The 23,418-nt window shown below is 42.5% G+C and overlaps 1 protein-coding gene across 1 annotated transcript in view; it reads left to right on the top strand.

The window, feature by feature from the left end:
- TMTC1 (transmembrane O-mannosyltransferase targeting cadherins 1) overlaps window positions 1-23,418 on the top strand; it is a 215,959-nt gene that overhangs the window by 95,110 nt on the left and 97,431 nt on the right. Inside the window, exons 6-8 of the mRNA XM_084809370.1 lie at window positions 4,717-4,798; window positions 5,341-5,444; window positions 13,501-13,690. Coding sequence (XP_084665496.1) covers window positions 4,717-4,798; window positions 5,341-5,444; window positions 13,501-13,690 — 376 coding nt within the window. The remainder of the gene's footprint in view (window positions 1-4,716; window positions 4,799-5,340; window positions 5,445-13,500; window positions 13,691-23,418) is intronic.

The following is a 23,418-nucleotide window of genomic DNA, read 5'->3' as shown; positions in this document are numbered from 1 at the left end:
ACTGAACATCGACATCTTGGGAATCAGCGAACTAAAATGGACAAGCATGGGCGAATTTAATTCAGGTGACCCACATATCTACTACTGTGGGCAAGAATCCCTTAGAAGAAATGGAGTAGCACTCATAGTCAACAAAAGGGTGGGAAAAGCAGTACTGGGGTGCAATCTCAAAAATGATAGAATGATCTCAGTACGAATCCAAGGCAAACCATTCAACATAACAGTAACTCAAATCTATGCCCCAACCACTGAGGCCAAAGAAACTGAGGTTGATCGGTTCTATGAAGATCTACAACACCTTCTAGAACTAACACCAAAAAAAGGTGTCCTCTTCATCATAGGGGATTGGAATGCTAAAGTAGGAAGTCAAGAAATCACCGGGATAACAGGCAAGCATGGCCTTGGTGTACAAAATGAAGCAGGACAAAGGCTAATCGAGTTTTGTCAAGAGAACACGCCGATCATAGCAAACACTCTTTTCCAACAGCACAAGAGGCGACTCTACACATGGACATCACCAGATGGTCAATATCGAAATCAGATTGATTATGTCCTTTGCAGCCGAAGATGGAGAAGCTCCATACAGTCAGTCAGAACAAGACCTGGAGCTGACTGTGGCTCAGATCATGAGCTTCTTGTTGCAAAATTTCAGCTTAAATTGAAGAATGTAGGGAAAACCACTAAACCATTCAGGTATGACCTAAATCGTATCCCTTATGAATATACAGTGGAGGTGACGAATAGATTTAAGGGATTAGACCTGATAGAGTGCCTGAGGAACTATGGACGGAGGTCCGTAACATTGTTCAGGAGGCAGCAACGAAATCCATCCCAAAGAAAAAGAAATGCAAGAAAGCAAAGTGGCTGTCTGATGAGGCTTTACAAGTAGCTGCGGAAAGAAGGGAAGCGAAAAGCAAGGGAGAAAGGGGAAGATATATCCAACTGAATGCAGAGTTCCAGAGAATAGCAAGGAGAGACAAGAAGGCCCTCTTAAATGAACGATGCAAAGAAATCGAGCAAAACAATAGAACGGGAAAGACTAGATATCTTTTCCAGAAAATTAGAGATCTCCAGGGAACGTTTTGTGCAAAGACAGGCATGATAAAGGACAAAGAAGGCAGGGACCGAACAGAAGCAGATGAGATTAAGAAGAGGTGGAAAGAATACACAGAAGAACTATACAGGAAAGATCTTAATGTCCCTGATAGCCATGATAGTGCAGTCACTGAACTTGAGCCGGACATCCTAGAGAGTGAAATCAAGTGGGCCTTAGGAAGCATTACTAACAACAAAGCTAACGGAGATGACAGTATTCCAGCTAAGCTATTTAAGATCCTAGAAGATGATGCTGTTAAAGTGCTGCACTCAATATGCCAACAAATTTAGAACGCTCAACAGTGGCCACAAGACTGGAAAAGGTCAGTTAACATTCCAGTTCCAAAGAAGGGCAACGCCAAAGAGTGTTCAAACTACCGCACAATTGTGCTCATTTCACATGCCAGCAAGGTGATGCTCAAAATCCTACAAGCTAGGCTTCAGCAGTATGTGAACCAAGAACTACCAGAAGTACAAGCTGGGTTTAGAAGAGGCAGAGGAACTAGAGATCAAATCGCCAACATTTGCTGGATCATGGAGAAAGCAAGAGAATTCCAGAAAAACGTCTATTTCTGCTTCATTGAATACGCTAAAGCCTTTGATTGTGTGGATCACAACAAACATGCAAATTCTGAAAGAGATGGGAGTACCAGACCACCTTGCCTGTCTCCCGAGAAACCTGTACAAGGGTCAAGAAGCAATAGTAAGAACCAGACATGGAACAACCGATTGGTTCAAAATTGGGAAAGGAGTACGACAAGGCTGTATATTATCACCCTGCTTATTTAATATATATGCAGAGTACATCATGAGAAACCCCGGGTTGGATGAATCACAGGTCGGAATTAAGATTGCTGGGAGAATTATCAACAACCTCAGATACGCAGACGATACCTCCCTAATGGCAGAAAGCGAAGAGGATCTAAAGAACCTCTTGTTGAGGGTGAAAGTGGAGTGTGCAAAAGCTGGTTTGAAACTCAACATTAAAAAAACTAAGATCGTGGCATCTGGCCCCATCACTTCCTGGCATATAGAAGGGGAAGAAATGGAAGCAGTGACAGATTTTATTTTCTTGGGCTCCAAAATCACCGCAGATAGTGACTGTAGCCATGAAATTAAAAGACGCTTGCTCCTTGGGAGGAAAGCTATGGCAAACCTAGACAGCATAGTAAGAAACAGAGACATCACCTTGCTGACAAAGATTCGTATAATCAAAGCTATGGTTTTCCCAGTAGTAATGTATGGCTGTGAGAGCTGGACTATATGGAAGGCTGAGCGCCGAAGAATTGATGCTTTCGAACTGTGGTGCTGGAGAAGACTCTTACGAGTCCCCTGGACTGCAAGGAGGTCAAATCAGTCCATCCTAAAGGAAATCAACCCTGACTGCTCATTGGAAGGACAGATAATGAAGCTGAAGCTCAAATATTTTGGCCACCTAATGCAAAGAGAAAACTCCCTGGAAAAGACCCTGTTGCTGGGAAAGATGGAAGGCAAAAGGAGAAGGGGATGGCAGAGGATGAGATGGCTAGATAGCATCACCGATGCAATGAATATGAATTTGAGCACACTCCGGGAAAGAGCAGAGGACAGGAAGGCCTGGTGTGCTGTGGTCCACGGGGTCACGAAGAGTCGGACATGACTTAACGACTGAACAACAACAACACTGGCAGAAGTGCACATTAATGCTAATGTATTTGCACTAGTGCAAACAGGAATGAAATTTTCATTTAAAAAATCTGATTCCGTCAATGAGCAGACAACAGAACGAAAGACAATCCATGAAACACAGATGGAGCAGATTTAACAAAATGCATACATCCCTAGCTTCAAGTAATTACAATTAGGAGAGAAATAGATTCGTTCTTGTTCTTATATGGTGGCCACTGGAATCATGAGGTGTTTGGCAGTGTTGTTATTTTTAGTTTCTTATGACCAAAATAGAGCATTTCTTTCAATGTGTGCCTAGCAGCTGTTGTCTTTTCATTTTTACTCTAGAGTAGGTGGAGGAACCCTGATCCGGATATTACACCCCCAACCCCCCCACACACAGTAGGGTCCCGATCTAGATTGGGATCCCTATGCTTACTCTAAAGTAAAAATGAAAAAAAGACTTAGCTGCTAGTCACACATTCAAAATGCGTGGACCTTGCAGGTTTAGACCCTTTTTAGTCTAGTTTGGCATGTAATTTAGATGCCAAAATCAAATGGTGACATTTATTAATAAATAGATGTAAAGGGTCAGAGATAATTTAGCTTTCTTTGTGTTACATGGTTCATTTTATTATTTTTTTTGACATGACATAGGATTGTTTTAATTAGACGATGCACTTTCTGGAACACATCCAGATTCCCCCCATGTTCATTTTTGCTGTTTAAATTTTAAACCCACCTCATGTGGGCTTTGTCTGTCTTGCTTTGTTGGCATGGAGAGCTTTTCTTCATAGGTTAAGGGTTGTTAAAATTGCTTGCTGTCTACCATAAAAATGTTGATCAAAAGACTGCTTTTGACATTTTTCTTTTACACTGGAAAAGTTCGCAACCTGTTCTCTTTTGTTGTTGGGACTTCTAAACTGACATTTCGCCTTGCATCGCCTGACTAGTTGGCTGAGTGCGATAGAGGCATATCACAGTGTTCCCTTTTGCCTCACAGATTGAACAGCAGAGACTGAACACCTTTAATTTTTACAACCCAATTATCTATAAATAATTTTTATGATGGCTAAGTGGAACAGAGGCAATGGAGGCACCATGGCTGGGGTCCTAAGCTTTTACTTCATTAACAGAAAAAGCTTCTAGATGATAACAGAGAGTTCTGCTTATGAAAGGAGTAATTGCCTGAGTATCCCTCTACTTTTGTCCATGGAGTAAAAGTCTAGGACCCCAGCCCATGAGGTATACCCAATTAAAAAATAGATCATACCCACACATGTGGTGGCCATGCCTAAAGATGCAGTTCTTCTGTGATATGCTTTGCTTCAGAGGGAGAGGTGAGACAGCAAGGTCCTCCCTCTACCAGCCTGGCTGGGACCAATGGCCATTGGGCTCCTAACGTCTTCCAGAACTGTCTCATGCTTTTGTTATTTATGTATTATATTTTTAATCTAACCAATTCTCTGGGAGGATTGCAAACAGTTACAAGAATAAAATACCATATGAAAGACTAAAATACACTACAAAAGGACAATCAGCACAGGAATAGATAAATATATAGATGTATAAAAACAGCCATAACAGTCTCAAACCAAAATCTGCCAAATGCTTTGGAGACAAGAAAGGTCTTTGCCTGTCGTTGAAAAGATCACAATGTAGGTGCCAGGTGAGCTTCCTTGGGGAGGGCATTCCATAAATGGAGCATGATAAATGAAGAGGCCTTCTCTCTTGTAGACTACCTTTGGTGGGGGCACTCTGGTACATTGCTCATTTTTCTCTTCCATCCATGTCCATTTTTTTCTTTTTGTACCACATCTATTAAATTAAAAACCATCATTTTAAACTGTGAATGCCTTCAATGCATTGGTGGAAAGACAGTGTATAAACATAATGAATTACCTGCATCTAGTTCCAAAAGATTGGTGTCCGCTGATAACCACTTTTATAAATGCTTTCTTTTTTACATTTCAGTTACCTGACCACGAGTAACAAACAGAAGTTCTTGTATACCACAAGACCTTTTTTAAAGAGGGCTGCCTTGGTTCTTACCTATGTAAGTATTACTAAAAAATATATTCTTATTTCCGTTAATTTCTTCAGATGAATTATATTAGAATAGTAACTTCTCAGTTTCAAGAGTATGTCAATATAGTAGTATCTTAGTCTACTCAGTGCATAAGAATGTACATAAGAATAGCAATCCTAGGTCAGGAGGGCTGGCCCAAGACATTTTGCAGCCTCTGGCAGGATAGCTCTCTGTCCCTCAGAAAAGGTACATAGTACTCTAGGTACTCTAGACCAGCCAAGTAATTTTGTCACCAGAGGTGGAAAAACCCACAAGCACCTCTCCCCACCCTTGGCTGTAAACATTCAATAATAATAAATTAAATAAGAATTTTATGCTCCTTTGTGATGACTGAAATCAGCTGCCTGAGGTGGCTGTCTGATGGTAGGACCAGCCTTGCTTATCAGGTGACAGTGAGGAGCCTTTGAGGCTGGAAATCAAGTATTTAATAGCCCCCTGGTTTGTGGGCTGTAAGGAATTGTATGCCTCTCTGTAGTAATAACCCCAGTGTTTGCTCTTCTTTTCTGAAGGTGATCCTACTTTTGTATTTTCGTCTCTGGATAATGGGAGGTTCCATGCCAGCGTTTTCAGAACAGGACAATCCAGCTTCATTCTCGCCATATCTTCTTACAAGGTATAGTATCAGGAGCCACATACATTTGGACTGATGCCTCCCTTCCCTTGAACATGAACCAATCTACCCCATAATCTTTGTTGCTTCCCCCTTGTAATATCTGTGGAATTAGACAGAGGCAAATCTATAAAACCTTTCCAGTATATGTTTCAGGGGATGTCTAAAACGTGGTGATAGTTGACATTCACATATGAGCGCTGCCAACTCCAGACGAATGTTATAAATGTCTGAAAATTCATAAGTATGCGGGTATGTTTTGACAGTTCCTAAATGTGATTGTCTGCATTTGCTTGTGAATGTCTGAAAAGTAAGGAAATAGAAACCTATTTTGAGGCATTCATGAAATTAATTTTGAGCTCTTAGCATTCACACATGAATATTGACAGTCCTCAGATTATGGGCATCTCCCATAACATACATAAATGACCCTAAGCTTGGACAAATACTTAACAAAGTGCTTAAACGTCAAGATGTGTTTGGGTCTTGAGCACGTACACATATATTTTATGTTATTCATTTGCCCCATTTGTATTCTGCCCTTTCTCCATAGAATTCAGAATAGTAGGTGCAGCATTATCTCACTTGATCTTCAAAACAAACCTGTGCAGGAGGTTAGCCCACAAAATGCTGTTGCAGCTAGCCAAAGAGGAAATTGTGGGGCAAGCAATGTTTCCAAAATTAATCCAGGGCAGAAATTTGTAACCTTAAAACAGAAAGCATTTATGTCAAAATGCAAAGGAGAACACAGAAATTATGCCTATAGAAGAAAACAGCAAATCTTTAGGGCTTTACTTCCTGACTATTTCACTTGCTCTAAATTGTTAAGCTAGGTGCTGGCCATAGCTCAAGATCCATTACCAGAAGCATGAACTCCTGCAGCTTCAGAAAGCTGCCCAGGGTCCAAGGATAATCATCACCACATCAAAAGCTTGGGTAAATGCAGCAGCTGATCTTGTCAAATAGCCTCAGGATGCTTCTTCCAAAGAGCTGTAGTACAAAGGAGATCTGAGCCCTCATTTAAATTAGGCAATTTCTCTGAAAGGCTAGAGAAGCCAGCCTGAACCAGCAAATGTTGCAGAATGAGCACCACATTATCAGTTGGCTTTCTGTGGAAGCTGTTCATGGATTGTCCTTTTCCCCCCAAATATTGGTCATGCTAATGCATAGAACGTAATGGGAGTCTCTATTTTCGGGGAGACTACGTTGCCCATATGAGCCTTCAGTACTCCAGGGTCTTTTGGCCCAGGCGAGCCTAATGCCTAGACACTTAGGTTTATCCCTTAGAGGTGCAAAAAATAAAGTGGGAGAGAAACTGTAGTGTAGAAGCCACCAGAAGAGAGAGCTGCCTGGAAGACAGACAAACAACTCTTTGTATCTCTGCAAGAGATTAAACCGGGAGTCCCTGGAGAAGGAAAAACAAGTATTCTCAGGGGTCGTGTAAGAGGGTGGAGTGGACAAGAACAGCATGGGGTAGGTTTAACTTTTTCTTTTTAAAGACCTGTGTGTGCTTCCTTGGATAATCAGCAGAATTTTAACTCTTCCTAAATACTGGAAGGATGTTATTAATGTCCTTCATTAGGAGTAATACTTCATTGTTTTTCATTTCGGTATTTACAGCTGAAGCTGTTTTAGCTTGGGGCTGTTTTAGCTCGGGGCTCTTTCCATCTTTTGCATGGCTCTAAATCAAATGCACCTGACAAGGCACTTCATAATAATGTTGTAAAACATATGTGGCTGCAATTATAACCAGGTGCTGTTATTTATGGGCTCTATATCTCTGCTGTATTGGTTTGTTTACTCTGAGGCACTCCTATCGGGCAGCCAATCCATGCAGCAAAACCTTCCCAGTCTCTGTATTGCTTTGCATACTTGTCTTTTTGTCAGCTGAATAATTTCAAGAAGATAACCATAACAGCTTCTTTTGAGAGAGGGAGCTTGTGCGCATGCATGTATAGCTCAACTGGTGGGTATTGGACATCTGTCATGTGAAGATAGGGGGCAAACGGAAAGTGGCCTATTGCAGTAGCAAAGTCTTTATTGTGGGTAGGGATGGAGAGATCATTCTGTTTCCAGTCCATGTTAACCTCATGGGTGTTCATTTGTAAGTTCGTTCTGTCCTATTTCTACGTACGTACGTATGTACGTACGTGTGTGTGTGTGTGTGTGTGTTTTGAAAAAGGATAATTACATTCTGATTGGCACATCGGTCTGGGAGGTGCGAATCAGATCAGTTCACATCAGAATTCACAAAGATCACATTCCTCAAGCATCTCTAGCTCAGACCAGTGAGCCAGCCTGACCCGGAAGCTTTTATAAAGGTCAAGCAGTGCTAGTACCACATAATCCATTCTGCTGTCTTCCTCTTAAGACCTGCCTTGCTGGTCTGGCTGATTTCCCTGTAGTTCTCTCCTTTGGCCAGAGGTGATTGGTGGTATACAGACTGAATCCCACCTGACATCCCTCAGGTTCAGGACCTCCTATAGGCACAAGTCTTGTTAGTGGGCTGCAACCCAAGCCAGTGTTTTGATTTTTCTTAAGGTGAGTGGTACCAGCAATGCCATGATGTGAGAGAGGAGGAAGACTGGCAAAGACAGGGGAAAGAAAATGAAAAAGATGTACAGAGAGTGAAGGAGAGATACTCAGATACAGCAAAGCAAGGATGAGGAACCTGTGGCTCTTCAGATGTTGGACTACAGCTCCTATCATCTACAGACATTGACCACATTGGCTGGGGCTGATGGGATTTGGGAATCCAACAAAATCTGGAGGGCCACAGATTCCTCACCCCAGTAGTAAAGGTAAACATAATATAAAAGATGACTGATTTCAAAGGTGGGTCCATGTCAGGGGAAGACGTGGGTGCTGGGTCTGGATAGGTTAAAGGACACTGGTATGCAGAATGGTATCGATACAGCCATGGTTCTTGGGCCAAAGCACATCTTACAGCCACTGTGGATATGCTACTGAAAATGACCTATCCATGCCAAGTGACTCCCAGTGTGGGGCGGCATGATGTGATAGTAGAGATAAAGTATAGGTTTTCATTGGCAGGGGTCTCTCAAGGGAAGCCCATGTGGGGTGATATATCCTCAAGATGAGTATAATGTGCTTTAGCCATTTAAATGCAGGAAGAATTAAAAATGGTCCCAGCCCAGGGCTACTTTTGTTGCTTGCTTATTGACCAAGCACTATCTTATGCATGCTTACTCTGAACGCAGCCCATTCATGTCCGCTTCGTGTGACTGGGTAAACCAACCATCCAGGGGTAGTTTTGGCTGGCTGGAAGTGATGGGAGTTTAGTGCCAACACAACTGGAGGGTACCGGATTGTGGAAGGCTGGCTTAACCTAATATCCAAACCTTTAGATTATGGTTGATTGCATCCAAACAAACCAAAATTTGGAAGCCAACACCAATGTGTGGCTTGAAGCTGGTTTACGCTGCTCATTCACATTGTGGTTTAATAAGCCAGAACTTTTTGCCTATCATTATGTGCGAATGCAGCCACTCCAAAAGAGTATCTTCAGCATTCTTCCTATGCTGTAAAGGGCTAACTCTGTTTCAAAGCTTCATCCTTTTAGATGTTCTCATCTAGGGCTAGAAATGTAGATTCCTTGACACCATGACTAAAAATAAACAATTTCCCCATTCATTAAAAATAAATAATTTTATAAATCTTTGACAAAATATTCTGCAAAATATATTTTTTTTAAAATCCAAAACTCTCTTTGGCTCTCTGATGTACTTGCATTTTTGCCTCAGTTATTCAAAAGTTGATGTTCATTAGGAAGAATAAAACAAATACTTACAATTATTGGATTTATTAATTCAAATGGCTAGAGAACATTCTCCAGAACTGCATAAACTATGGAATAAAAATATAAGCAATTCAGATCGCAGTTAGGAAGCAAGTCCCCAGTATTTATGTTGAAGCTGCCACTTTCCTTGGAGCTGTGTTCTGGGAGTCTGGTGCTTTTATGTTCTTCAGAAAGATCTGCTTGCAGAAGCAGTATTTATAATTAGTTCTAAAGCACTAGGCTAAATGCATGCAAGCATCTATTATGCCACCATAGCAGTTGATGCTTAGGTTCTTTTTATTCAGTCATGCAAACTTTCTTTAATATGGCATAGGGCAGGACCATACAATTGGCAAGTTCATATTTTCAGTTCTCCTTTTAGTTTTTAGTTTTAAAAAAATGCATTGCATTTGAAGACTAGGGCTGCAGTCCTATAACCGCTTACATGGGACTAAACCCCCTTGAAAGTGTTGGGACTTGCTTCCGAGTAAACATGAACAGGATTGCACTGTAAGTGTTATGTACTGTCATTAATATCTGTACATATAGTTGATATCTCTTCATAGATAACGCCAATCAATTTCGCCTTCCTTTGTTTTTAAAGAGCCACGATCAGCTTTCCCTAACCGGGCCCTCTCGAGATGTATTGGATTGCAACTCCCATAGTTTCCAGCCAGCATGACCAATGGACCCTTCAATTGGAGAAGGCTGGCCAGGATTAAAGGGTTCTTTATTAATTTAATTTGATTTTTAGCTCTTCCTGTGCTAAGAGCACAAGGTGCGTAACAATATGTTAAGAAATAAACCCTGAATATAGCAATTAAACCATAATTCTATCTATATCTGGCCACCAAAAGCCAATTTGAATTAGAAAACCACTCTGAAAAGATACATAGACTCGGTTTGCATGATGAAACAACCCATGGTTAACAAACCATGGGTTCTTTGTGAGTGCACACTCGCCTACTTTCGCTTTCCAAAACAACCCAGAAACAGCCTGTTTAGGGTTAAACAACCCGGAGCTTTAACCCATGGGTTGTCGTTGGGTGTTCTGAGTTGTTTTGGAAAGCGGAAGTGACAAGCACGCAGGAGGCAGTATGCATGCTCAATGCCACATGGCCACACCTAACTATGAGTTAAATAACCCAGAGTTATTTAACGCATACTTTTGTGTGAATCCGGATCATTGGCCCAGACTTTGGCAAGTCCAGGGAGCAAGAGAATTCTACAGTTGAGGGGTAGCCAGCAAGAACACCTCACTGTGTGTTCTCTTACTTCGTGAATTCTCACATAGGTAGAAAACTTAGAGGTCAGGACAGAGGATAAGGAGTGCTATTTTCCAGCTGCTCAATAACAGAGGGCACTGAAGTATGTTTTTGACATAGATGTACTGCCTCCAAACAAGCAAGGAAGTAGCTGATCTGGACTAATTTTGTGACATGATGAAGTAATTTTGTGAAATGTGGGATGTAATGAACCAGTGCTTAAACATAAAGCCATAGCTCAGTGGTGGAGCGTATGCATTGTATGCAGAAGGTCCCAGCTTCAATCTGTGGCCTTTCCAGCTAAATCTACATTTACTACAAATCAGCCTTCTTCAACCTGGTGCCCTCCAGATGTGGGGACTACAACTCCTGTCATGACCTGCCAGCCTGGCCATTGGTCACCAGGTTGGGGAAGGTTGATCTAAACTGGGGTGGGCAACTTGTGTTCCTCCAGATGTTTTGGCCTACAACTGCCATCAGCCCTAGCCAGCACACCCAATGGTGAGGGATGATTGGAGTTGTAGGCCAACATTTCTGGAGGGCTACCAGTTGCCCACTGCTGTGCTAAATGAATGAGGTAGCAGGGGATGGGAAATCCCTCTGCGTGAGAACCTGGAGGTCTCCTGCCAGTCAGAGTAGACCATATTAGGTTAGATAGACAAATAGTCTGACCCTGTTATAAGGCAGCTTCCTCTATTCCACTGCATGACCTTGGGTAAGTTGCTAGCTTCACTACCTCCCATTTTCAGCAGGTTTTGGGGAGGCTAAATTGCGAAGTATTTTGGACACTAAAAAGTGATACCTCATAGAAATAACTGGTGTAGCTTACTCCTTTTTTAAAAAAAAAATAGGATTAACAGCATTAGCTCTGAAGGAGTGCTTCAAGACCTTGATACCTTTTGCAAAGCATTTTGAGAATTACCCATGAAAGGCACCATATAATCCTGCTGATTACTTAAAAAACAAAACAGCAATTTATTCTTTGGCCCTAACTTTAGTGCCCACTGTCATAGCCACTCTTAGCTTTGTGGTGTATACAAAAGACAAGCCATTATTCAAGGCTATTAAAATGGGAAGGCGATCCAAATTGTTAGTATTTTAAAAGCTGTCACAGATGGAATCTGTGCCTTTTCAGAGAGGCTTGCAGCCAATCAATAAGTGCTCTCTTTGGTCCTCCTGCGATGTTTGGCAAATGCTTTCCAAACCGTGCAAATTTAATGAGAGCTTTTCAGTATTTGACAACAAGCAAAAATGGCCAAAAGATTTTCTGTTGTGATGAGCTGAGACTTGAACCAGCTAACTATGCTCAGCATGTGATGAGTGTTTTAGGGTTTGAAAAAAACAATGCACAGCCGTTGGCAGCATGTTTGGAAGGAGCCTAAGAGGTGCCAAGACAGAACAGAACAGTTTCAATCCACATGGTTGGCATTCCTGTTGTTTGTTGTGATGTATATTTTCTGTCAAATCTCTAAGCTGTGTAAAGAGCCAAACAAATCAGTACATCGGCCATCCCCATAAAAGTTTGCACATGTTGAGAGACGGGGTGGCTCAGCACGTACTGTTTCCCTGCCTGCATATCTAGTTCACAAGAGCAGTTGCAGGGCTAGTAGCTATGCTGTCTGCTTTCCCGTGGGCCACTTCCATGTTTATATTACAAGCTCTGATCTCACGGGAAGCCCTCACTTCGTCCGTGTTCCCCACATTGGTATCTCTGGCCCCCGATGGCTGGGTATCGTGTTGGGAATTAGCAAGGTGATCTTGGCTTTTGACATGAGCAGAGCTTCCAAATGTTACCAGACCACGGGAAAGCCAGTTTTCATCAGTTTCTGTTCTGCAGTTTGCATTTGTTTGTTTGTTTTCATCATATGACCAACATTTCTGTAAATGTGTCTGGGTTATCAGATAGTTATTTATTGTATTTATATCCTGCCTTTTCTCCAAGATGCTCAATGTAATTTCTCCCCCACTCCTCCCGTTTTATCCTTGCACCAACTCTGAGAAATGATGAGTCCAGTACTCTAGTCCAGCCTTCCCCAACCCAGCGATCTCCAGATGTGCTGGACTACAACTCCCAGCATCCCCTAGTCAGCCATGATGGGGCTTGTAGTCCAACTCATCTTGTGCAGGGAGACACCAGGTTGGGGAAGGTTGCTCTAATCACTACACCATACTGGCAACCTGTGGGTCTTCTGGGAGATGGCCTCCTTTCCTTTCTGCACTGTGATTGATCTCTGACCTTTCCTCTCTCTACATCACTTCCCCTTCCTGTTAGCAGACTTTGTTCAGTAAAGGCACCTCCTACATGCAGCATAGAGGAATGTGGCCAGTGAGGCTACCACAGGTGGCAGAACCTTCTCTGTGGAACTCCCTTCCAGTAGAGATTTGGCTGTCCCCAGCACTGTTATCATTCAGTCACCAGCTAAAAACGTATTTATTTGTACAGGCTTTGTTGATACAGGCAAATGTTTTATCTGTTCTAAGGATTGGGGGGGTATTTTATTTTGTATTTGTAATTTTAGAGTTATGATTGTAATGGTGTTTACGCAAGGATTCAAACCCAGACTTTAAAGAATTAAGTGCTCAAATTCCTCTGCCTGGATAGGCGAATCTGTCAGTTTCACTTTCTCCCACATTTGAGTGTTTTAAATCACAAGTTCTTTCTTTCTAGTTGATGAAGAAATGTGCGAAATTTGGCAAGTTTGTATTTAAAAAACAAAACAAATGGTATTCTCACCCATTCTTATGTATGAGAGTAGGAAACCATTTCTAACGCAAGGCAGGAATATGTATGCTACTGTGGAAATTCATGCAGAGTTCTGAGTTTTCTCCCTCCTTTTTTTAAACTGGTTCTTTCGTCCCACAAATCAGACTTGGCCCCAGTTGCATCAATGTCCTTTCCGTCTACTGCCGACAATTTAGAATGCATTACAAAACTGAAGCCTGCCTTCTCCTTGAGCAACATACTAGCTGTTGAACTTCACCTTTCCTTTTGCAGGTTTCTCACTTATTCCTACCTCCTGGCCTTCAATGCCTGGCTCCTGCTGGCTCCAGTTACTTTGTGCTATGACTGGCAGGTTGGGAGCATCCCTTTGGTTGAATCCATCTGGGATGTGAGGAATTTTGCCACGGTTCTCTTGGCAGTGGTGCTGCTGCTGCTTGGTCTACATTGCATAGTAGCCTTCAAGGTAAGCAAGCTTTTCTCCTATTCAAGTGTGTGTTTGGTATACTGAGTATTATGTAGAAATAATCCTGTTCTGCAGTGATGGAGTGTGTGTTTCTGTAGAGAGCAAAGAGAAGTGTTTTGCTTCTCCCCTGACATAACCCAGTCTGGGCTTGGTCAGAGAGAAATAGCCCAGCAGGAAGTGATGTTGGATCTGGGCTGTTCCATGTTGATCTGAATGTAGCATCTCCCTGATGTTGCAGCCAAAAGCCCCTTTCTTTCTGTGGATGGATCAGAACTGGAGGAGTCAAGCTGTCATCCCCTCCCTCCCTCCTGGTTCAAATATAGTTGGTGGTTTGGAAATGAAAATGCAACCAGATGGAGACTATTCCATGTGCAAGCTGTTTGTACAAAGCAGCCCCACATGCAGCTCCAGTGATTTTCAATGTACCATCACAGCTCCTCTCCCCGCCCCCCCCAGCTGTGAAAATGGCTGAGGCCACCCGGGGAGTTTCTTGCACAAATAACTTCCCTTGTGGAGCAACCTACACATGGTTGTGTTTTCATACATCTCCCATGCTGCTGATTTGTTAACCCTGATTAACAGGGATCCAGTGTTGCATTTCTCTTTGCCAGAGAAAGATTTCTAGGCTGTTGAGTCAACTGCTTGTTGGCAGCATTAAAAAAGGAATCATTGTTAGATGGAAGAAGGTACTTACCTTGATCCAGAGGCCAGGGGTGTGCTTCTGTGAGCATATGGGATATCAGCTGTCCCATTAATTGTAATGGAAGATCTAGATGCACATACGCAGGAACAAAGTATTGGCTTCCTTTGTCTTTGCAGGCAGGAGAGCTTGTGTTTATATCAAAGCTTCTGCGCCCATAAAAAAAACGAGTGAATGTGCATGCATACAACTCCATGCCTGCATTCTGGGGTTTTACAAGGCTTCACATGGGTCTTATTCATGCATACCTCCTCCCTTCCTTACCCTGCTATAATTTCCATATGTAATGTATGAACTGGAAAAATACCAGATTCTTCTTGGATCTGGCATCTCCCTGTACCAAGATTGAAAGAAGGGGAAAGATAGAGAGTTTTGGGGAGATGGGGTCAGGGAAAGAGGTAAGACAGATGTGCTAAGGTATGCATGAGCCCAAGGCTTGCAGCCCTCTCATTTTGGGAAGACTTGGATTTCTAGTGACGCCACCTGTATTTTATTATTTCTTTATCTCTTCCGTCTTAATCAGATTTCCTGTGACTATTCACTGTTCACTTTTAAGGTGTCCATCATTTGCTTGGAAATCACAGCCCAAGCCAGCTCCAGTACACAAAACCACAAAGCTTATAACATGAGTTATATATATCTGAAGTAGGTCATGATGTTGGTATAGAGCTGACAATTTAAGCTAGGTTTAGCTACCTTTTTGCAAACACGCTCAGAGCCTGGTGTTGGTAATGAAACTTGGAGAAAGATGAGCTGTGTGTGAATTTAATCACAAACCCTTTGTAACGCTCTAGAGACTCAAGATAGGTGAAGTAATACAGCTAGCAGTTAGAAATATTGCAAACTTCTGCTCTGAGAATAAAAGCGTTACTTGTTCTTAGAGTTCGTTTTTGCTCATAAAACAAAATACTCAGACAGCAATTGCCATCTTAGAAATGTAAGAAAATGTGTTTTATTTATTTCTCTGAATGCCTGCCACGCCTAATGATGGTTCCAGTAGTTTTGAACAATAGCAGATCAAAAACAAAACAAAAGCTCCAAACAAAAAACAAAACATTACTTCATCTCTCTTAATCAGAGTCTCTCATTCTGTGGGCCTTGCACAGATGTAATCTCCCCCCCATGCAAATCTGATAAAACTTATATTCAGTTTTCCAATCAATGTGTTTGCATCTGTGCAAGGCCCATAGAGTGAGAGATGTGGTTAGGAGAGATGATGTCATGTTTTGTTTGGAGGAGTTATTGTTTGTAACTCCTAAAAAAGATACCTGCAGCATTAAACCATATGTGTAGTTTGACCCTGATTTGGTGCCTGAACCCTTTTGGAACAGGGAACAATTTCTTCTATGCATGATTGTTACTAGCTATCAATAGTCTTTAGGGCTAAGAATCACTCTATATCTAAGTAAATAAATGAATAAAACCTAAAACAAACTTACTGTTTTCCTTTGTTTTCAGAGATACTCTGTGTGTGTGTGTGTGTGTGTGTGTGTGTATACACACACACACACATACACACACACACACAGACACTTTTGTGCACACAGTTAGAAGATATATTACATGGAATATAATTACAGAATATGTCTACTGAATTGATTCTTTTGCTATCAATGAATTTTTAAGTGAGACTAATTTGTTGTTGACTCTTATGATTTGGTTAATTGCATTGTTGGAATGCATGCACAATGCTGATAAAGGCCTTTAAGCTATGAAGATTAGCAGCTTGGTTTGGTTTGCTGTATATTTTTATATTTATATCCTAGAAAGAACATAGGCTGATGGCTTTAAGTCTCTCTCTTGTTTCAGTTTTGCTTGTGCTACTCTTGGAATGGGGCCATGTGCCATTTCACTGGAGAGAGCATGGCCTAGAATGCAAGAGCAGCTCTCTGGTATTATCCATTGGCGCGTTTCAGGATATTAGCCGTGCTGTTGCTCCTTAATTTTCCCTAGGTTTCTTTCCGATGTATCTTTTCTCATAAGAAGGAAGGCATTGCAAGTTTCATTTCCCAACATCCAGCATAGTCAGTCAATTAAACCTGTTCCCAGAAGTTCTCTTATTTCCAGCATGTGGGTCAGAGTTCTTGCCAGAGGACATGACATTTCTTTTCAGTCTGTAAGAAGCAAAGAGATATTCCAAGAATGGCTGTTCTTTTTTTCATGTGTTTAATATTCACTTTTAATTAGGTAAAATATTAGCAACACTATATTATAAAATGATGTATGTATGTATGTATGTATGTATGGATAGATAGATAGATAGATAGATAGATATAAAAATTAGGTTATTCCACTGAGTAAATGAATTTTAGCTGATTAATCATCTACTTAAAACTTTGATAACTTGCAGCACAATCCCATACATATCTATTCAGAAGTAAACACCATTGAGTTCAGTGAGACTTACTCCCATGTAAGTGTGCACAGGATTTCAGCCTAAGTTTAAATAAAGTAGTGAAATGATCAGTGACTCTGAATCCTTCCAGGTGGAGGGTTTCCAGTGCTAACAATCAAAAGACATTGTGGAGCTGTTCGATTTTTTCTTCCTCAACAGTTTTTTTCTGGTAAGAGAAAAGACAGAAGAAGCAGTGGGAAGATACATGAGGGCTACAAATGAAAAGCGATGATGTCTGGACTCCCCATAGAATTTCATGAATGAAGCAGTGCAATTGCACAGTAAAAGCCTTGTTTGGAAGCATCCATGTTAGTCACTGATAACCTAAGCTCAAGAGCCAGCATAGTGTAGTGGTTAGAATGCCCAATTACAACTGGGGTGACCCAGGTTCAAGTTCCTTCCCAGCGATGAAGCTCACCGCAGCCAGTCACTCAGCTAGTCACTCTGTCTCAGCCCGAGATACCTCACAGGCTTATTGCAAGGAAAAAAGAGGCAGAGATGGAGGAGAGAGACCCATGTATGCTACCCTGAGCTCCTTGGGGGAAGGGTGGAATATAAATGTAATAAATAAATTTTATTTTATTGAGAGCCAGTGTGGAGTAGTGGTTACAGTGTGTGACTAAGACTCAGGAGACCTGGGTTCAAGATCTTATCAGCCATCAAGCTCACTGGGTGACTTTGGGCCAGTCACTGACTCTCAGTCTAACCTACCTCACAGGGTTGTTGTGAAGATAAAATGGAGAGGAGGAGGACTATGTATGCCACCTTGAGTTCCCTGCAAGAGGAAAAAAGGCGGGATAATATTAATATTAATATTAATAACAACAACAACAACTGTGCAGTCCTCCAGTGGTCCCTGGGAGGTGTCCTAGGGGCCATAGGATACATTGCATCTCCTCCTGTGAGGACCCACAGAGAGGTCCAGCCTTGGAGGGGAAGATGCAGCCTAGTACACCCACCCCAGCCCTTACAGAAACTTCCACAGTTCTACAGCCCTTATATCGCCGACATTGGGGGGGGGGAATGGGGCGGATTGATGGGTGGTCCCGTGCAGGGAGAGGTTTTGCATCCATGGGATTCAAAGCCTTCCAAGTCTCTCTCTCCCCCGCCCCCCCACATAGCCGTGGAGTTGGCATAAATGATTAGGGAAATGGTTTAAGCAACAAAAAAGCGAGGGGGGGGGGAATACTCCACTCTTTTTCTGTTCCGCCCTGCTGGGCTCATGCTGCCAGGGCTTAGGATATGTTGGAGGCTCCGTCGTCAGAGCACTCCAAATCAGGAGGCAGGGTTGCCCTGTAAAAATGTTTACTTGGAAGCAAGTCTTGCTGAGTTCAAGTGAGACTTTGCAGCAAGCCTGCTGTTTTGCCACCAATGTTTGTGAAATGTACCATCAATACCCTCACTATCCAAATGTTTCATCCCGGTAGACTTCATGCTGTACTTGCAGGTGCAGTTCCCTAGCAGTTGTATGTTGTGCGTGAAGTAGAAGATCTGCCCCATCACACACACACTATGCATTCAGCAATGAGAGGGTGGCAAGTTTCAATTTAATCATGCCTCTAATGAAGCAGTAACCCAAAAGTGCCAGGCAGAGTGGCAAGTTACAGTATTCTAAAACAGGTTTCTTCCTTTCAAGCCTGAAAGGAATAACATATTACCCATGGGCATGTCATAATTATCTTCAGGGTAGCCATTTCAAACCACTGGCTAGCAAGACACCTTTTCATCCAGCTTCTGCTCATAAATTCTTCTGGCATCAAAGTCAGAACAAAAGATCTGCTTCTTGTTTTGCGTCATCCCAGTCCACAACCACACCGTTCTCTCTCATGACAACAAAGGCATTGTATCCAGCTACACACACACACACACACTCACCACTGTGCCCCTCATACACAGCTCTGGTCTGGTCCGGTCTTGGAGACATGTACGCGCATTTCGAAATTGCTAGGCATTTGGGAATTAGCTGCAAGAGTGCTTTTCTTGTTGCCTTTGTACTCAAATTGGTTTATATTAAATTGTTTTTATATCTGTGTGGGAAATGAACATCAGTATTGAAAGGTGACCCAGAAATGGCATAAACACATAAATTTGCACCTGGTAAAAGCAGTCCAGCGCAGCCTTATACATACACCACAAAAGCTGCTAGCCTACAAAAAACGTCTACAAGCCTGTGTTTCCATTTGGCTCACAATGGAGGAAAGCCTCATCCTTCATGGCCATCATGGAAAAACAGGCAGAGGTGGGACAGATCATTCTGCCCCACCCCACCCCTCCCGCCTGCTATGTTTCTGTGTGGAGGAAGAGACTTCCATGGCCAGCACAGACTTCCATGCCAACAACTTGCTTGTCTGCATGGAATTCTTGGTCACCCTAGATGATCAAGCGGGTTGTTGGTCCAACAAACTTACCTTTTTAGTCTTCATTTCTAAAGTCCTTTGCATAGCTTGCTACGATTACTGTTTCACTTAACAAACTACTGTCTAAACTTCCTTGGTAGTAACTGCACTTATATAATCTTGTAAAGGCCAAAATGTAGGAGCCTTTGGAAGCTCATTGCTCTTCTACCCCCACCCCCCCATTCTTGTCTTGGTCAAAGGCATTACAAGGTGAGGCGGGCTATTTATTGACTTCTTGCCTTTTATTCTCCAGAAGCTACCTTCATTTTCATAAAACACCCATTTTGAATAAATCCTGCCTTCACTTTCCTGAGGGCCTGTTTGATTTCCTGACTCCTCTGCTAAGGTCACTATTGATGTTCTTGGTGTTTTAGCAATGAGGTTTTCTATGTCTATTGCATTAACATTTGCTTCAGGAAGGGAGAGCAATAAGTCAAAAAACCCTGGCTGGCTAAAGGATACCTCTCTCACTCTCTACCTGTATAAACTACGTGTCTGCCCTGTTAACTGACTTAAAGGAGCACAGGAAATGTTAGGAAGATTAACTCCACTTTTAAAATTGTGACTTGTGACTCCCGAAGGAGTCACAAATACTGGAATAGATACAAGCTTCATAGCTCCATAGCTTGTATCTTCTTGTATCTTTCAAGGCTGACTTGCCAGCCCATAGGATTGGATTAAAGTGGGGGTGGGGAAACTCTTTTAGCCCGAGTGCAGAATTCCATTTCAGCAAAGTTCTCGGGGGCCACATTCCACTGGTGGGCGGGATGAAGGCAAAAGTGGCGGGGCTGAAAATACAAAGCAACAACAACAACAACAAACCAGCATATTATAGCTTAAAGTTGTTACTGCCAGTAACTAAGCCATAGGAGAGGCATTTCAGCCTTTTAGAATGGGGGAAACGACTGCACAAAAGCTGGGAAATCACCAATCAGTGGTTGGAGGAAAAGGAGTCGGGCCAGGGGAAGGAGGTGTAGTGGCCATCTGGGGTTAGCGGCCCCAGGAGGGTTGGATTTGGCTTCAGGGCCTGAGGTTCCCCCCCTCTGGATTAAAGGATATTTTGGGGCAGGAAGGGCTGGTAAATCATTCTTTGGGACTCTGTATGTCAGTCATGTATGCCACTGTTTCGCAACTCCCACATTCACAAAGACGGACACAAATGCTAATGCATGCCATAATTCTGCCTGTCATGTTTTGCCCTTAAAACAGCTGCATAACCTAAGACAAAGCCAGATATGGATATTCTTTTAGGCTGCATTATAGTAGGACACTATATGAATGTGGTTTTGCCCATTTATTCCCCAAGTCAGATAAATTCAGCAAAATAAAAATAGGAAACACAGGCTGCGGTCTTTGAAACATTCATAGGTGTTGGCTGAGAGCATTCTGGGTTCAGTGGATTTGAAACTGGGCCATTGGTTCACCTGGTGAAATGTTTTGGGAATACAGAACGAACATTTCAACTGCTTAGAAGAGTAAAAATAGCAACAGTTGTCCACACACAAGACAAAGAAGACTCATGAGGCTTTATGCTGTTTCAGGGAAGAGAAGTAACTGAGAGGAGACCGCAATCTTGTAGTGTTGGTGTTAACTGTTGGGCTGTGTCTACAAGAGTAGAATATGAATGGCATATGTGAGGAGTATCGAAGTGGCAGTGTATGTGAACGGCAGAACGAGTGAAGTGAAACCTGTCCCAGGCTGGCTATTCCACAAAACAGGTGCCACCAGAGAAAAGGCCCTGCTCTGTGCTCTGAAGGAATTGTTACTTTGCAAATCGGAGTTACATGGAACAGTTTCAGCCTACATCTGAGGGAACAGGGAAGTTCATTGGATGATACATGTTTAGCATTCTACACCAGGTATGAGGGCAGAAAATACTACCCAAATAAACTGATAATGTACGGGCACCATTATTTCTGTTTTCAGCACTAGGCATGAATATGATTTTATTGTAAGAACCCTTTGTAAGCTGCCTTGAGAGCCTCTTGTGATTATAAAGCGGAGTGTAAAGCTGTGTTGGGGGGCTTTTGTGGCTGAAAGGCAGAATAGAAATTCCTAAATAAAATAAAATTCTTTGAAATAAAATAAATAAATATCTAAATATATTCACCATTATTTTAGACTAGTGAATGTACCTGGCTTTGCATGGGTTGTAATTAGGGATGGGCGGATTCCCTACCTGCTGGTCTGGCTGAGAATCTGCCCTTGGGGGAATGCAATTTGTTCCTCCCCCTGGAATCCTCTTCGGCCGACTCCGCTCTGCGGCAATTCCGCAGAGTTGCCGGCTGGCTCTGAAGCACCAGCGATACGGCCGCCATACCATATCGCTGGCTCAGGGGTATTGACTGCAGACGCAAATGGCATCCAGGACGCCATTTGCGGCAGTAAAGGTCTTAGTTTAAGGTAAATGCAGCCGTAAATGGCTGCATTTATCTTAAACTAAGACCTTTACGGCCGCAAATGGCATCCTGGACAGTATTTGCGTCCCTGCTTTTTTTTCGATAGGCTATGCAAATATTTGCATAGCCTATCGCATGAAAAAACAGGGCCGCAAATGGTGTCCTGGACGCCATTTGTGTCCGCAGCCAATCCCCTCAGCCAGCGATATGGCATGGCAGCCATATCGCTGGTGCTCCGGAGCCGGAGGATCCAGCTGAAGAGGATTCCACAGGGAGGTGGAAGTAAATGTTCCGTTCTGCCACGGACTCCAGGGGGCCGGATTCTTTGGAATCCAGCCTCGTTGGGGTCCGTGGCGGAATTCTCCGCCATGCCTAGTTGTAATAGCCCTTCATTTGATACAGCAAAGCTGTCAAGCAAAATTACACAGCTGTCAGACTTGGGCACATTATACCTGCTCTGAGGGCCTCTGCAACTCCTAGACATGACTCCTGTCATGGTGCACCCCTTTAGTGCCCTGAGGGAGGGGTCTGCCCACTCCATTATCCTGAGGGAGGGGACCCATATAACTCTGTCCCTCAAACTCCTCCCCCCTGGCTTCAAACTGTATTGACTGCAAAGCTATACACTGGTTTGGGAAATCTGCCACCTAGTGACTGAAGGTGGTACTGCAGGCTTGAAACTCACAGACACATTTAAATTAGTTAAAATTAATGTGTTCTAACAACCAAATAACACTGAGGTGCACACTCCTAGAGTCCTCTTAGTATGCAGGCCAAGTTTCAGGTGTCTAAGTTTCACAGTCTTGGATCTGTGACACTGCCAGATGGACAGAAACGTATTCTCTTTCATTATTATAGATTACTACTTAGTGAGCTATTGGTAGTATCTGACCTGCATGCTTTCCCTTCTGTTTCCACAAATAAAAGGGCTAGAAACATAACTTTTTAAAAATGAAAGCTAAACATTCAGGGAGGGCCTGGCATAGTCCACCATAGCAATGGACCTCTTAGCTTCTTGAAAACAATGCGTGTTGTACCTTTGTCCAGAATTACTTCACATTCTTGCATACGTACAACTCAGGCGAGCGTCTTATTCCATCATTTTCCTTTGCATTCTGAAGCAATTTTGTATCTTGGAATGAAAAGGGCTGTAAAGGTCAAAAATACTTATTTTAACTAGATCCAATTTGTCTTTTCAGTTTTCTGTCTGAATATGTCTATTATGTCATAGTCTACATTTTGTTCAGCAAAAGTACAATTAGAGCTTGTAGGGATTAAGTTTGATAAAATCAATGCAATGCTTCATAGAGCTGCTAGGAACAAGAGGAAGAAGAAAAACCATACACCCAAGAATGAAGATTAGGCTCCAATTAATAAATGCACAGTCCCGTGTATGTCTTTTAGAAGATAAAAAGCTGATGAAAGATCACCGTAGAAAATGTTCTTAAGTATTAAGATTTCACTTCTGCACATGTGTTCAAGCACTGAATGGCATAAGGAACTGCCTTGTACTGAGTGTGTCTGAAGGCTCATATATCCCAGTATTGTCAGCCATGACTGACGAGAGATGTAGAGTCAGAAGCGTATATCTTGGCCCTCAGAACCTTTTAAACTAGAGATGCCAGGACCAGAGTTGGGGTCTTGTACAAGCAAAGGCTGTGCTCTACTACTGGGTTTGGGTATACCTGGAAATGCTGTGTGACCATATTTAAATGTGATGTTGGGAAAGGAAGAACCTACCTGTGCAGTGTTTAAATTGGGTTGCTTTGCCTTCACATTGCAGTGTTGGCACACCAGAGACCATAGCCTGGATAGCCATAGCAATAGCATGTTAACAC

This window comes from Heloderma suspectum, chromosome 7 (assembly GCF_057233095.1).
Source record: "Heloderma suspectum isolate Gila_16-S chromosome 7, 16-S_ref, whole genome shotgun sequence".
Classification (NCBI taxonomy): domain Eukaryota; kingdom Metazoa; phylum Chordata; class Lepidosauria; order Squamata; family Helodermatidae; genus Heloderma; species Heloderma suspectum.
The sequence above is the reverse complement of the archived record's forward strand: the minus strand, read 5'-3'. Positions and strand labels throughout refer to the sequence as shown.